Here is a 15,395-nt window from a genome sequence, read left to right on the forward strand (position 1 = left end):
GGGGCTGACTCCCTCCTTTCTGGCCAGCTTCAGTTAGTGCCAAGCTGCATCTGCTTGACACGGTCATTAAGTGGGAAAAAGGCACAAGAGAAATGGATTATGCACAGCTCCCGATACTAAATACCGTACTTGGATACTAAACAACTTACTCTGGATACTAAATACTCTTACTAAATACCGTCTTTTCACCTGTCCTCTCATCTCATACTTTTCCTTCTGGAATACAAAATCTGCAGTACTTTCCTATGCTGTTTTTTTCCAGCTACATGTGCGTCTTACTGCCTTACATTTAACTCTGTTCTTGTGCTGGGTTTTCTTGCACTAGCATGACGATTCTTTTTCTAGCTTATTTTGCCTAACTTTGAGGATGAAATAAACATAGTTTATAAAATTACAGTCTTTTAATTGGTTTCAAGGTCATTTTTATATTGCAATGAATTTATGACTCAGATGCAGGGAAACATTAGAGCCTGAAGAACAACTAACATGGAGCTACCACTGACACACACGTTACATGAGGCCTCAAGCAACACATTTTTTCTACTGTAGCAAATGCCTAGAAATGACAGAGCCCTGTTTTTAGGCACTGTATTCAGATAAAACCAATTTTGCTTCCATTACTGAAAGAAACATTAAGAGATTATTTATTTTCTATCTTGTAGTGTGCGATCAATAATATTTAGTTGATATTAAGTAGATGGAAAGTGATAGGTTGCGGTATATTACCGAAGCCATGACAGGAGATGTACTGACTCAGCCATACTCAAGGTTGTCCCATGTATCAAAAAAAAAAAAAAGTTACAATAGAAAAGTAAGGTGTTGGGGAGAACGCACCAGTGGTAGGTGGTTTAGCAGAGGTATAAAAAGTGAAGGATGCATGCTGACAGTTGGTGAACAAATTGAGATAGAAAATAAATGCAATACATAGCCCTAGGGCTATGGAATATGCAGCCAGGTACACACCTATGGAAACATAAGAGGATTGGGATAATATGCTAGTTTCCCTAACTAAAATGAACAGAAAGCACACATCTTTTAGGATTCAAAATTTCAGAATAAGCACAAGAAGGTAGAATCCTGGAAAAAAAAATAAGTACCTGCTAGAAGGACCACAATGTAGCTAATGTTCTCCATGTTTCATAACAGCATCCTCCCAAAGAACAACCCTTCTTATTAATTTGTTCTCTGAGAATACTCTTGATTCTTTTCAAAGCATTCTTGTTTCCACTCCCTCCTTCCAAAGCAGGAATTCCCTCATAATTACCAGGCAAACAGAACAGTCCTCATGCTCAAATGACATACTGCAGGCAACACTCCAAGGAAATGTTAGTTGTCCCTAAGATGGTGACTTCAGGAAACTTCCTTTTTCAATGCTGCCAGTTTCACCAAATGAAAAAAAAAAAAAAAAAAAAAAAAAAAAGAACACACTTTCACTTTAGATTTCTTCTGTACTTTGGAAGCCCTGAAAAAGCCCTTGCTACATCTTTAGCAGCCTCTACAATTTGAGCTAGGAGCCTCAGTAAAGGCATCCCCTCATCTTCAAGGCACAGACCAAGGTCTGCGACTCAGTCTAGAGTTTTAGAAACGTTAAGTTTCTCATTTTAAGGGCGTTAAATCTCTCCACTCTAAAATGAGAGCAGTTTTGCACACTAGAAATCATGAATGCATCATTGTTCATAGTGCCACACTCAGCCTGTCCCTATGTGACAGCTCTGTTTGCGTTCTGTAGCTATGCCAACCCAGCGAGCAGATTTTTTTTCCTGTTTATGCTGCTTTGTGCGCTCTGGCTGGAGTCGGCTGCCTGTCTTTTTAACCAGAGGCAGCTGCCAGTGCAGATGTGCCTGTGAGTACGTGCAACACGTGCTCCGAGCAGGGCTGCAACTTCCTAAAAACTGAACGGGGCAGAGCTCAGTGAGGCAGCCTCGGTACACACCCCACCTTCTGGGGAAAACACTGGTACCACTGAAGTGTGCGAGAGGCAAGATCTCACCCTTTTGAGTCCAATGTCCCCCTCCAAAACCAATCAATCAATCAAAAAGCCTTAAAAAATCAAACGTCTCCTTAACAGGACGAAGTCAGGAAAGCCTCGTCTGCTCCTGTTCCCTGAGCTGCCTCCCTGGCTCTGGCTGGGCAGGAATTTCACACTTCATCCTAACCCACAGGCTTTCCGTGGGGTTTGCTACTGTTTTTTGCGAGCGGCCCGCAGCGCAAAGTTTTCCTTGGCGCGACGCGCACGCCCTGGCCCTGCCACAAAGCTCGCCCTGCTGCTCACTACGCAGCGGGGCGCACGTCGGAGGGACCGATTTTCCCAAATGAGGCCGTGCTGCGGGAACGCGACCAATTATTCTCTGAAACGAGGAAAAACTCCAAGCTTTTCCTGTCAGAAAAGCCACTTGGGGGGGGATCTTTGGGGCAGGACGGGGCCATTTTCCCTTCACAGAACATAGGGAGGGGGGGGCAGGGTGGCGGCCAAGCGCCTCCCGTGAGGGGGTGGAGGCGGGAGGCGCGGCTCCGCTGTCGCAAAGCGCCGCTCGGCGCGGAGCTTCCGGGCGATGGCGGCCTGAGGGGCGCTGCGAGGCGGCGGGGAACGGGGAGCGCTGCGAGGGGAGGGGTCCGCACCGGGCCGGGCCCTCCCCGCCCCGCCGCCCATGTGGCTGCAGCAGCGGCTGAAGGGGCTGCCGGGGCTGCTGTCGAGCAGCTGGGCGAGGCGGCTGCTGCTGCTGCTGCTGCTCCTCCTCGTCGCCTTCTGGTACCTGGGGGCGCGGCGCGGCGGGCGGCGAGGGGCCGAGCCCCGGGGAGCCGCCGCCCTCTGCCTGCAGGCGGCCACGGGGGCCTGGAGGGGCCAGGCGGAGCGCGGCGATGCGCTGCCGCTGCCGGCCGGCGGGGAGGAGGAGGAGGACGAGGAAGACGACGAGGAAGGCGGAGGGCCGAAAGCGGGCCTGGCGCTGGCCGGGAACGGCTTCCTGCTGCTGGACGTGGCCGCCGGGCGCCTCTGGGTGTGGGCAGCGGGTAACGGCGGCGGCCCGGCGCTGCCCACCGAGTACCCGGCGCTGGTGAGGCTCCGAGCGCTCGGGGGTCGAGGCGAAGCTCGGGCGGCGCAGGCGGCGCTGCGGGACGGCGCCGTGCGGAGGGTGCGCTGCGTGCAGACGGGCCCCGGGCCGAGCGGTGGCCCCGGGGAGTGCGTGACGGTGCGGGAGGAGGTGGTGGCCCACCGCAGCCGGCCGCACCTCTACCTGCAGCGCATCCGCATCGCCAACCCCAGCGACAGGGTGGTCAGCTTCGAGGCGTCAGGCCCGGCTTCCACGCCCGCCTTGGGCAGCCGGTTCGCTACCAGCGTGGAGAAGGTGGAGGAGCGGCAGTTCTTGCTCTCCTCTGGTCGCCTGCTGCTGGCCGGGAGCTCCAAGGTGGTTCTCATGGTGGTGGCCGCCAAGAAGCTTGTGAGCCGGGTGCAGGTGGCACCCAAATCTCACTTTGATGAAACTGTGTTCTCTGTGGTGTACACCTCGGAGCCCATCGACGTCTCCAGGCTGGAGGAGACCTTCAGCAAGTTGAGGGAGTCGGCCAAGAAAGAGATGCTGGAGGTGATGCAGATGGGGGTGGAAGATCTTTTCCAGGAGCATCAGCAGACCTGGTCAGACCTGTTCATTTCAGGTAAGGAAAGCGATGCTTGACTTCCAAACAATTACAGTGGGTGAGAGCATAAAGCTCAGTGACCTGGTTCCTGTAAGGTTGCTAGAGGCCCCACTCTTTTTGACAGGTTTCTTTCAGGAGCCAGAAGAGATGCTGTGGGATAAGAAAACAGTGTTCCAACTTTGGAACATAGAGTACTTAAAAAGCAGAGTCATCCTTACTGAATAAATAAAATGATAGAAGGACATTTCTAATCACAGTTCTGGATGCACTGGCTTTCATGCCCAGCAAGCCAGCTCTAAGTTGGGAATAGAGCTGGCCTCCAGTTACAGGATAAAGGACTGTCTTTAAACTCCTCCATGGAAGTTGGGGATTGTCCTGCTGATACTTCAGGGATGCTTTTTCTTGAGATAAAGTTTTCATGGCCCTGCATAAAAGAGTAGCTGCCCAAGTGATGTAGGGCTTTGTATTTTACAGCTAATAAAAAAAAAAATAGATGGTCCTTTGACAGACAATTCTTGCAGAGTCATGGTAACAGCTCTGCAGGGCATCTGTAGATATATCAAAGTAGCTTTGCCTTCAGTGTGAGCTTTGCTTTCAGTCTCAAAGCAGAAAGAGCAGCCAAAAAAATACAAGGGTGCATTTCACTGAAGTTTTCTTTGATGTTAATAAAGAACATCTGTATATTGAACAACATCATGTAGCATGCACATTTGAACTTTATTTCTCCTAGTTAATGTCATTCATGTGTGGTCCTCTGACTCTTGGTTGTTGTCATTTATTACAGGCATTGAAATGAGAAAGATCACAGATTCACATACACCATCGAGTGAGACTGTTAACATGACCCTCTACTATATGCTGTCCAGCATGCCAGCTCCTCTGCTAGATCCAGTCATTAGCAGTGAGGACAGAGAAAAAATGGAAGCCAGCTTGAACTATGCTGACCATTGCTTCAGTGGCCATGCGACCATGCACGCAGAGAACCTGTGGCCGGCAAAGCTGACCAGTGTCCCCCAGATCCTGCAGCTCTCGGATCTGTGGAAGCTAACTCTCCAGAAACGGGGATGTAAGGGTCTCGTGGCAGCTGGGGTCCATGGACTTATGCAGGGCATGGTGCTGAGTTTTGGAGGTCTGCAGTTCACTGAAAACCATCTTCAGTTTCAGGCTGACCCAGATGTACTTCATAACAGCTATTCCTTACGTGGGATCCATTACAACAAGGATCTGATTAACCTCGCTGTTCTGCTGGATGCTGAAGGAAAGCCTTTCTTGCATGTGTCTGTGAAATTCCAAGACAAGCCAGTTAGACTCTATGCGTGTGAGGCAGGCTGTATGAATGAGCCGGTGGAGTTGACCTCAGAGGCACGAGGTCATACGTTCCCTGTCATGGTGACTCAACCCATCACACCACTGCTTTATATATCGACAGATTTGGTCCATTTGCAGGACCTGAGACACACACTCCATCTAAAAGCTATTCTGGCTCATGAGGAACACATGGCCAAGCAATACCCGGGCTTACCCTTCCTGTTCTGGTTCAGCGTGGCCTCCTTGATCACACTGTTTCACCTGTTTCTGTTCAAGCTCATCTACAATGAATATTGTGGGCCAGGAGCCAAGCCGCTCTTCAGGAGTAAGGTGTAAGGCTGCTACTTCTGGCTGCTCTCTTCTGAATGTCACCAGTCTATTCTTGTCAACTGTGCCTAGGGAGGTTCTCTCTGCGAGGCTTTTCAGTCTCTCTTAGAACAAGTGATCTGTGACCTCTTCTTGCAAGAAGTAGGGTTAGGGCAGGGATTGGAGCGGTAGGGCTCACAAATATTAAAAAAGATAAATTAATTGTCAGTCCTTAAACATTCATAAGGCTGCAGATTAAGGCAGATGCAACTTTTCTGTCATTTTTCCACACACTGGTGTAGGACATAGCCTGTGTTTAAGCAAACAGTTGCAGCTGTGTCCCTCGAGAATGTTTCTTAAGCTGTATGGGAGTGCTTTTGAGAGCACTGCTACGCATCTCTTTTACTGCTGTGTGGGAGATGTGCACAATTGTCTGCCTGGTTTGAATGTGTGTCCTGACACGTGAGAACACAAATGCAAACTAGTGTTCTTAGGTCACGGTGCTGAATAAAAAACCTGTTGGGACTACTGGTTAATGTTTATGCAGACACTGTAATCCTCCATCATGCCACATCACCAACATCATTTTGGGAAAGTGTGGCTAGTGTGGCTTTGAGAAAAGCACTGAGTGCATTTACTGCGAGTTGGAGGTTCTGACTTCACGCATCTCTCACTTTGGTGCAAAAGATTTAAAGTGCTTGTTTTGAGGAGCCTAGAAAACTTGGTTGCTAGTAAAAACTTAGTACAGAACAGACACTAGACAAGCAGTTTCTGCTCTCAGTACTGGTCCTTTCTGGTCATGCGTTGATACAGAGCAGAAATGAAGAACAAGACTAGATTTGTTAATGTGAGCAGGCAATCTTGTTCAGAGGGATCTTTCTTTAGGGTTGGACAGCTAACTCTGGCTTTTTTTTTTTAAGACAGTTAAATAGAGCTGTCAGAGGAAAAGTTCAGGGTTTGGAATGCTCTGTTTATCCAAATCAAAAAAGCAAATAAAATTTTGCCTAAGGCTGGGCAAAAAGTGCTGGGTGACAGTCAGTGCTTAAGTGGTGTCTAGGATGAGCTGGCCATTTTCCTGTCAGCTCACTGGCTTTGTAATGTTGAGCACCGCAAACCAGGCCTGATCCCAGCAGGTCTGAATACCTGTTATCCATTGAAAGAATGAGATCGAAGGTGCTTGTGGGTAGACAAACTAACCTAGGAAGAGGTAGAAAAGATGTATATCAAAGGCAACTGAAGTTGCAAGTCTATGATGATGAAACCTTAGTGCAAAAGGAAGTGGTAAGGAAGTAATTTGAATTACTGTGTGTACAGCTGCATCCTGAAATGTTCCCTTGAAATTATAAAATTTTGTCCTTTTTTTCACTGCTGTCTGGTTGCCTTTGTCATTTACAAGTTTTGCCTTCTGCCTTTTACAAAATAACTTGTTAACCATGACTACAGGTAACCATCCCTGACATTATTTTCTGAAATGGTAAGAAACTTCATAGCTGCATGCCAGGGCTGACTTAACTCTTTACTCTTCCTTCTTGGAATTGCAAAAAGCCTTGCAGTGTACAGCAAGCAATTCTGCTGCCTGGTTTTAATTAAAATGAAGATGTTGCAGAATTCAATTTCAAAACCAGGGATGAAGTGGAAGCCAGCTGAAGCTCAAAATCTCCACAGCAGTAAGCAAGATTAATGGTGTTGAAATAGCACCTTGTTTTATTAATTGAATGGGAATATCCCAGTGTCTGAGTGAACTTAGTCCTGCTTTCAGCCTCCATTTGCACAACACATCTGACAATTTTGCAGCTGAGAACAAGGACTTTTTGAAAGCAACAATCCTTTTGTGCCTTGTTAAGAAAGGAATCTGAAACTTGGAACATGTGGTTATTCAAGAGTTTATCCCAGAAGCTTGTATAACAGATGTTTCTTTTTCCTTGTAAGCTGTTGTGTTCCCTAAGAGTAATCCATTTGGTGAAAATACTTGAAGATATACCGAATCCTTTGATATTTTGATTTTTTTTTTAATCCCACAGGAAAATAAAGAATGATGATTCCCATCAGAGAGTTAACTTAACTAGAAAACTTCAGTGTAACTTCCTTTCTGGTATACGTTTTTTAATTTATTGCTTGGGGGGGTTGGGGGAGAATGTTAATAATTTTGCCTCCAGTTCAGTAACAAGTCAGTCAATTGAACTGTAGATATCTAAGTGCAGGTAACATTTTTCAGCCTTTATGATTGTAGAGTGCAAAATCAGTTTAAGGAAATTGTTTTCTGGACTTACACTTGGAAATGCTAATTTGCAGGTTTCCTATTCTGAGCATATTGAGACTTTGTGCATTGATTTGTTTTGGCTATGGGGGGAGACATCTCACTTTCTAGTGATTTAAAGGTTGTTTGGTTTTCAAATACCAAAGCTGTTGTTTCTAAATAAATACATTTTAGTCTACCTGATCACTAAAGTGTGTTTTTTGTTTGTGTTTTGATTTGTTATCTCTTTTCCTTTCTTTCAGCCCAGTAAGAACAAGCAGAGCCTTATGTTAACACCTCTGTCCAATGTCAGCTACAGAAGTGTTTGGATATAAAAAAAAGTACAGCGTAAAAACCAATATATAAACATGGCTAAGCAGGAAACATTTTTGAAGTCAGAAGCTGGAAGGTAACATGGTTACATCTTGAAGCATGCAGGCCAAGTTTAACTTTTAAGAACACACAAAAATAGACCCAGAGAAAACCAAGCAACAGACTTAATGGCCATCCAGTGAGAAACGGATATAGCACATATGGTGCTCCCAGTGAAAAGCTGGGGCAGGATTTAACTTCAGATTTTTAAATAGGTTACCGTCTAGTCTCAGATGAAAAACCTCCCTCAGAAAAGTAGATTTTTATATCTGTTAGTTGTGTGCAGACTGTTCCAATTACTAATTGGTCTAGCATGTTTACTACCCTACAAGGGAACAGATTAAAAGAAGTGAAGCAACAGCGTACGTAAGTAATTGTATATCAAGTATATATTTAACACATACATTAGCTATTTTGCTTTAACAGAATATACCAGAAGTTCCTGGGCTCTCTCTTCCTGAAGTCCCAGTAACTGCTGAATTTCTGTGAAATAACTGACATGGAGATAAGAGCTTCTAGGGAGCTGTTTCAAAGCCATACGGTATCAGCTGGAGGATGAGGTTTCTGATGTACTGCTGCCAACAGTATGATGTCCACTGAGTCCAAGAAAGATACTTCAACCTATTTAGACTAGGCCTGCAAAAGATGGATAAGCAGTTGTTACATAAAGCAGTAATGGAACAACCACAACAAAAAAGGTTTGAGGGGGTTTTACATTAAAACTACTATCATTCTTATTAACCTCCCTACCATGTAATAAAACAACTGTTTTGGAATACCTTTACAATGACGAAAAGGAACAGAAAGACAAGATGGGGTTTTCCTTTCTCTCTAATATGTAAGATAGCAGGTTACTTAAGAAATGATTGCAGAAATGCTTAAACTACTTAACACAACTCCATGTTTAAGACCATACCCACAAAACAGGAAAATTGAGATAGCGACTGAACATCCAAAATTCATACTTTTTAATTAGTATTCAGTGAAAAGAGTGAAAATATAGGATACAGAAAGCCACATGGAAATTAAAACTGGAAAGCACAGTACATTGTTTCATGGGTAAGTTCAGATGTTACGAAGATAACCAACTAATTCCTGATTTTTTTATTTTTTTTTTTAGAATCTCATTTCTATGCTTGTCAATCCTGATTTTTATTTTTGTCACATAATAAATACAAGATGCCAGAACAGAGTTTGGTTGATTCCATTGAAATTCAGAATGCAGCTTTCTCAAGCACTATTGTTTGGGTAGGATAATACATTCCTGAGAGGCAGACAAAACAGCAAAGCATTATACATGTATATTTCTGCCTTCCCCATATGTGCTCCAGGCAACTTTCATCCAAATCAGTACCTACTGCTGAATGGAAGTTATGAAAATCATGCATTTTGCTGTTTGTTAACATTAACATTAAATAATAGGTTCATTTCAGCTTTTTGGAAACCTTTAGTTTTGTCTATATGTAGAGGAAAAAAATCCAACTGTGGTTATTGAACTGACATTAAGTATTTGTTTCTCTTCCAATAAGTTTGCCCTTTACACAGGCTTATGGGATAGAGATGTTTGGTTTTTAACCAGTAACATATTTTCAGGTGAAGGGTAGCTGGTTGTAACTGTGACAGATAATGGAAAATTCTCCTTGTAGAAGGAAGAAAGAGTGATAAATGTTGATGTCAAGTCATAGATCTCAAAAGTCCGGTAATGAATTTACAACACAGTAAGTATTTCTTTTGTGGCAGCTCCTCTAAATGCTTCCTCTTACTAGTTTGTCCTTTTGGTGAAAATAGGTGGTTTACCCTCTTTTCATTGACAAGTTCACATGGCATTCTAACATAGGTCAACATGCTGATTGGGGATATGAAAATGCTCATTTGTGATGCTATGGAATCCTTGTCCTCTTCCAGGGAAGTGCTACCGATCTATCAGTTAAAGGAAAATAGGAAAGAAATGATGTCTGGCTTACCATGCACCGGTGTGTTTCTCTGTCATCATGGACTGATGGTTCTTTGTGTTCCTTGTAATACCTTCCTGGTGTGCCCTAGATACCCCTGAGAGGCCTCCAGGTGGCAGCAGATTACAGTAAGGGTCTCTGGGAGGCCTCAGGGGTGCAATAGGAGGCTCCTAGGGCACCCGAGAATACAATGGAGGGCCCAGGGAGGGGGCTCTACACAGAGCACACTAGAGAGACCTAGAGGCCTCCCAGTGCTCCCTAAAGGGCTCCCAGGGCCCTCCAGTGCATTCTCAGGTGCCCTAGGGGCCTCTTGCTGCACCCTAAGAGGCATCCCAGGGACACTTACTGTAATCTACTGCCCTCTGGAGGCCTCACAGGGCTCTCTAGCATGCTCTAGGGCACGCTCAAGTCCTCTCAGGGCCCGACAGTGTGCTCTAGTGCCAGCTAGATGCCTTGCAAGGCTCTCCAGGGTCCACTAGGGTGCTGTATTGGCTTTCCAGTGCTCACTAAACGCCTCATGAATTTCCAGTCCACTCAAAAGCCTGAGCTTCTCTACCAGGGCCTCCCAATGTGCTCTAGCTATCCCTGAAAGCCTCACAGTGGTCCCTAGTGTCCTTCAGGATGTCCTAGAGGCTTTCCAGTGCAGCCTCGAGGCTTGTTGTGGCCCTGCAGTACACTCTAGTGTCCCCTGGAGGCCTCCCAGGGCCTTCCAGTGCCTTCTATCACTTCCCAAAAGCCTCCCAGTTTGCTCTAGGATGCCGTATAGGAATCTCAGCCCCTCCTGGCACTCTAGAGAACAGTACAGGCCTCCCAGTGCTCCCTAGACCCTACAAGGGACTCCCAGTGCAGTCTAGAACCCTCTGGATCACAGCCAGGTCTCTGCTGTTGTGCCCTAAGTCCCTCTGGAAGCCTTGTAGGTCTCTCCAGTATGCTCTAACACCCCCTGGAGAAACAGGGCTCTCCAGTGAGCTCTAGCACCCCCTTGGAGGCTCCCAGTGCAGACTACAGGCCTCCCATGGCCCTCCAGCCTGCTCTAGAGCCTTTGCAGGTCTACAACAGCCCCCCAGTGTACTCAAACTCCCCCTGAAATCCTCCCAGTGCCCCTGGGTGTGCACTGAGATCCCCTGGAGACCCCGAAGGGCTCTCCATTGCACTCCAGAGACCACTAGAGGCTTTATTATGCACCCTAGAGGTTTGCAGGTCCTATCCCTTTTTATCTAGTGCCCCCTGGAAAGCTGTAGGCACCCCCACTCCCTCCACCCCACCCTTGTGTGCTCTAGAGCCTCCTGGAGCACTTGTCGGGCTCTACAGTGTGTCAGTGTGCTCTGGAGTTCCATAGAAGATTCCAAGGGCACTCTAGAGGCATTCCAGCCCTCCCAGTGCATTCTATGGCACCCTAGAGGTCTCCTAGTGCACCCTAGACGTTACCCAGTGCTCTCTAGTATACTCTACAGCATGCTAGAAGTCTCCTAGGGACACCCAATGTGTTTAGAGCCACCTAAAGGCCTGGCAGGGCTCTCCACTGTCCTCTAGGGTTCCATCAATGCCTCCCAGTTCACACAAGAGGCCTCCAGTGGCCCTCCAGTCTGCCCTAGAGCTTCTGCATATCTATCAGGGCTCCTCAGGACACTTTAGCTCCCTCTGAAAGCCTCCCAGTTACCCCCAGTGTCCTCTAGGATGCCTTGGCAGCCCCCCAGTGCAACCTTGAGGCATCCTGTGGCCCTCCAGCACTCTAGGGCCTTTTGGAGGCCTTGCAAGGTCTTGTAGCATACTCTAGCACCCCCTGAAGGCCTCTTTAGTGCTCTCTAGGGTAATCTACAGCCATCCCACTGTGCCCCCTGATATGCTCTAGGGCCCCCTAGAGGCCTCCCAAGCCTCCCAGTGCACTCCAGTGGCCCCTGGATACCTTCTGAGGCCTCCCAGTGAACTCTACCACTTCCCAAAGGCCTCCCAGTCCCCACATGTAGTTCTAGGATGCCCATGAGGAATTCCAGGGCTCCCAGTTGCACTCTAGTGAGCATTAGAGGCTTTCAAGTGTACACTAGAATCTGCAAGGGCCTCCCAGTGTAGTAGTATAGTATTTCCTGGAAGGTGCCCAGGGCACCCCAGTGCATTCTAATACCCTTTGTAGACCTTGCAGTGCTCTCACATCCCCTAGAAGCCTTCCAGAGCTCTCTAGAGGCCTCCCAGGGCCACCCAGTAAAATCTTTGGTGCCCTAGGTATCTCCAAGTACACCCTAGAAACCTCCCAGTGCTCACCAGTGCACCCTAGAGAGAGCTAGAGGCCTCCCAGTGCACACTAGAGGACTTCCAGGGCCCTTGTAAGACCTTTCAGAGCTCTCCAGTGTGGTCTAGCACCCATTAGAACCTTTCCAGGGCACTCTAGAGACTTCCTATGGTCCCCAGTGCCCTCTAGTTTCCCCTCCAAAGTGCTTACAGTTTGTTTCATTGAAGAAGTATGACACGCTAAAACACATGCAACTTGGACTAGAAAAGAAAACACAGGTTTTCCAGTTAGTACAATGTGGTAGTTGCTATTCAGTCACCAAAAAAAATAAATAAATCAGAATAAAATAAAATTTCAAGTAATCACATAATCATACAATAATTAAGCCCGGAAGGGGCCTCAGGAGATCGTTCAATACAACCCCACTGACGTGTCTGAATATATCACTGCCTGAAATGTCAGATAGTGTTATTGCATCAAGAGTTAGAATAATTCATTTAACATTTTCCTTCTAGAAACACCTTTGTGATGAAATTTCAAGGCAATGGGAAAGCAAACAGCTGCTACAGATTACATGCCATTTAGCTGAAGTTTTTTTTAAACCAAAGTTGTATGTTTAGCCTGGATTCAAGGTCCATCTAAACATGGTTCATGTTTTTTCTTTTGTTTGATTTTTTCTTAAGCATTTGTGCATATAAAAAATTATCCCACAGTTACACAAGTTTTCCATTAGTATCAGCATAACACTGCATTTTAAGTCATATGCTAGAGATAAATGGTAATGTATAAAATAGCTTGCAAAGCAAAGCCTGCAGCATAAAGCCAACTTGCATCATGCTTGGAATTCTCTTTGCCGTGTTGACTCTGGCAGCTGCAGGTCTGTACTCAATTTCAGTATTAGTTCTAAGGGAATAATGAATTAAAATCTAATAGCAACTTTCCCTTTCTTGGTGGGGGGATGAGACGGGATACTAGACATTCTGCAACAAAGTAGTATAGGTTTTAATTAAAAGGTTTTCTGAAAACAGCAACTAGGTGCTACGTGTTATAAGTTGCCCCCTTAATTAATTTTCAGAGAGCATTGCATTAATAATAGAAAGGAATTTATTGAGTAAGCAACAGCAAGCAAAACAGCGCTGGGCGGCCAGGGAGTCTCGGCTCCGCCAACGGCGCGCACCTCACCCCCTCCAGGGTCCCTTTTTATATCTTGGTAATTCCGGGATTACGCAGCACATCCTGGTATATTCTGCGACTGCGCGCACTGTTGCTAGGGGGTCGTCTCTGTCCCTCTGGTGGTCATGAAGATGAAGGCCGTAGTCTTCCTCAGCGTTGTGGTTCAACTTCTTTTTTTATTTGGTCATGTTGGCCCAGCGTGAGACAGGAATGCAGGATGTTGATACACTAGTTTAGCAACTTATCAGGAGATGGTTACATGAACTTTGCAGCAGTGTCTTTGAACAAAAGAGGCAACTGAGATGCAGAAGGAGAAAAGGGAAGGGGGTTCTCTTTTTTGTTACATTAAGCAAAAGAATTTTCATAGTGTCTAGCCAAGTATTATACATCTTACTTCAGCAGGAAGCTTTTGCAACTCCTGCTCCTCAAACGGAACTCCTTGTTTTATAATACAAAAGACAATGAACAAACATTTATTGTGTATTACACTACGCTGTTCTTTTCATATTGCAGGAACTCAGTTAGGATTACTGCTCTCATACGACAACAAATTAAAAGCTAATTTACATAGCTTGAATACACTGAAATACAGTTAATTCACATCAAATTGCTTTGCATTTGTTAGGAGCTGCATCTCAATTGACTCTCAAGAATTTGATTAAGCCAACATGATTTGGTTACTGTCAGAAAACACAGACTTTATATAACATTGGTCAGTTTTGACTGATGGCTGTATCTTGACCAGTATCATAACAAATTATAGCCTATATTTGTGCCATGCAATGTTCTGTGCAAACACAGTTATTAAAAACAAAAACAACCTCTCTTACAGATTTTGTTTTTTAAACTTTCTACTTATAAATCACACATCCTATTTTGTATGTCTTCTAGCCCTTGGCTGTGGGGTACCTGCCTACGCACCTGCTGTGAGTAGAGTTGTTGGAGGGGAAAATGCAATACCGTACAGCTGGCCCTGGCAGGTTAGTCATTTTGTGCTTCCCTGGAACAATTAGAGCTGTGATGCCCTCACACAACATGGCTGAACAAAGCCAGGTCTTTTGTTTCATTTGATCATTGCATCTTATCTGTCATGTCTTAGGTTTTGAATATTACCTTCTAATCAACCTCAGAATTTCCAGTCTATTTAAGAAAGCTCTGAATGTGCCACCTCTTGCTGGTTAGAAAGGCTTTCATGTTCTTGTGTTAGGCTAGGGCACTCTGCCATATTTAAGCAAGAAGACTAAAATTCAGTGGAAAGTGCAATACCTATTGGAACGTAGTTGTACATGGTTAACAAATAGTTTTTTGAAGCAAATAAAATGCTCTATTTGGACCAGACTTAGTGAGGGCTTTGGAAAAACAAAACAAATCAAAACAAACAAACAAACAACACATTATAAAAATCAAATTTTTGGATGATAGGGATGGTAGTTTAAAAACTCTCACCATTTTCAACTGGTAAATTGTGTTATGGGTGCAGGAAGAAAGTGCAACAAGAAAAAATGAGCAAGCAAAAACTGAAACCTTACTTGATATGTTGATCCTAGGTCTCCCTTCAATATCAATCAAGCGGCAAATGGTATCATACTTGTGGAGGAACCCTCATTGCAACCAACTGGGTATTGACAGCTGCACACTGCATCAGGTAAATCATTGAGTTAGTCTGTACTCAGAAGTAGCGCATGACCAGAGACAGATGAAGCAAAATAGTATTAAGGGCAGTTCTTCCTTTCCCAATTAAGAACTTCAAGTTTAATATCCTTTATTATAACTAATAGGCCACAAGAAGGAGCACATTTTTTAATTTTCTTAAAATAAAAGTAGAGGGGAAGAAAAAATCTCATACAATGACCTGAATTATATATCCCTAATTTCCTGTAGATACCTAAAGAATCATTACATTTTCAAGTTGCTATTAAAATTCAGCTATGTTGCCTATTTCTACTATATACATGGCAGTGAGAGCTACAGAGAAATGACTCAATCCACTCCCTGAAAAAGTAACCACAAATGGTTTGAATTTCCCAGTTGTTTTCAGAATGCTCTTCATACTATGGGAGAGTAAAACAAATAAATGATCAGATACAAATATGCCCCTTCATCATCAAAATTGTCTCCATGGAGCCAACTCCATTGTGGTTTGGTAGTATATGTCCTTGAATACATATAATAACGAATACATTACATG

The 15,395-nt window shown here is 45.0% G+C and overlaps 1 protein-coding gene across 1 annotated transcript; it reads left to right on the top strand.

Annotated features, from left to right (window-relative positions):
• Positions 1 to 2,554: 2,554 nt before the first annotated feature.
• KIAA2013 lies at positions 2,555 to 7,672 on the top strand. Its single transcript, XM_084300442.1, has 2 exons — positions 2,555 to 3,651; positions 4,418 to 7,672. The coding sequence occupies exons 1-2, from the start codon at positions 2,649 to 2,651 to the stop codon at positions 5,275 to 5,277; spliced, it is 1,863 nt and encodes a 620-aa protein (XP_084156568.1). The 5' UTR covers positions 2,555 to 2,648; the 3' UTR covers positions 5,278 to 7,672.
• The last annotated feature ends 7,723 nt before the right edge of the window (positions 7,673 to 15,395 follow it).

The sequence above is a fragment of the Netta rufina genome (assembly GCF_964035555.1).
Source record: "Netta rufina genome assembly, chromosome: 22".
In the NCBI taxonomy this organism is placed as follows: domain Eukaryota; kingdom Metazoa; phylum Chordata; class Aves; order Anseriformes; family Anatidae; genus Netta; species Netta rufina.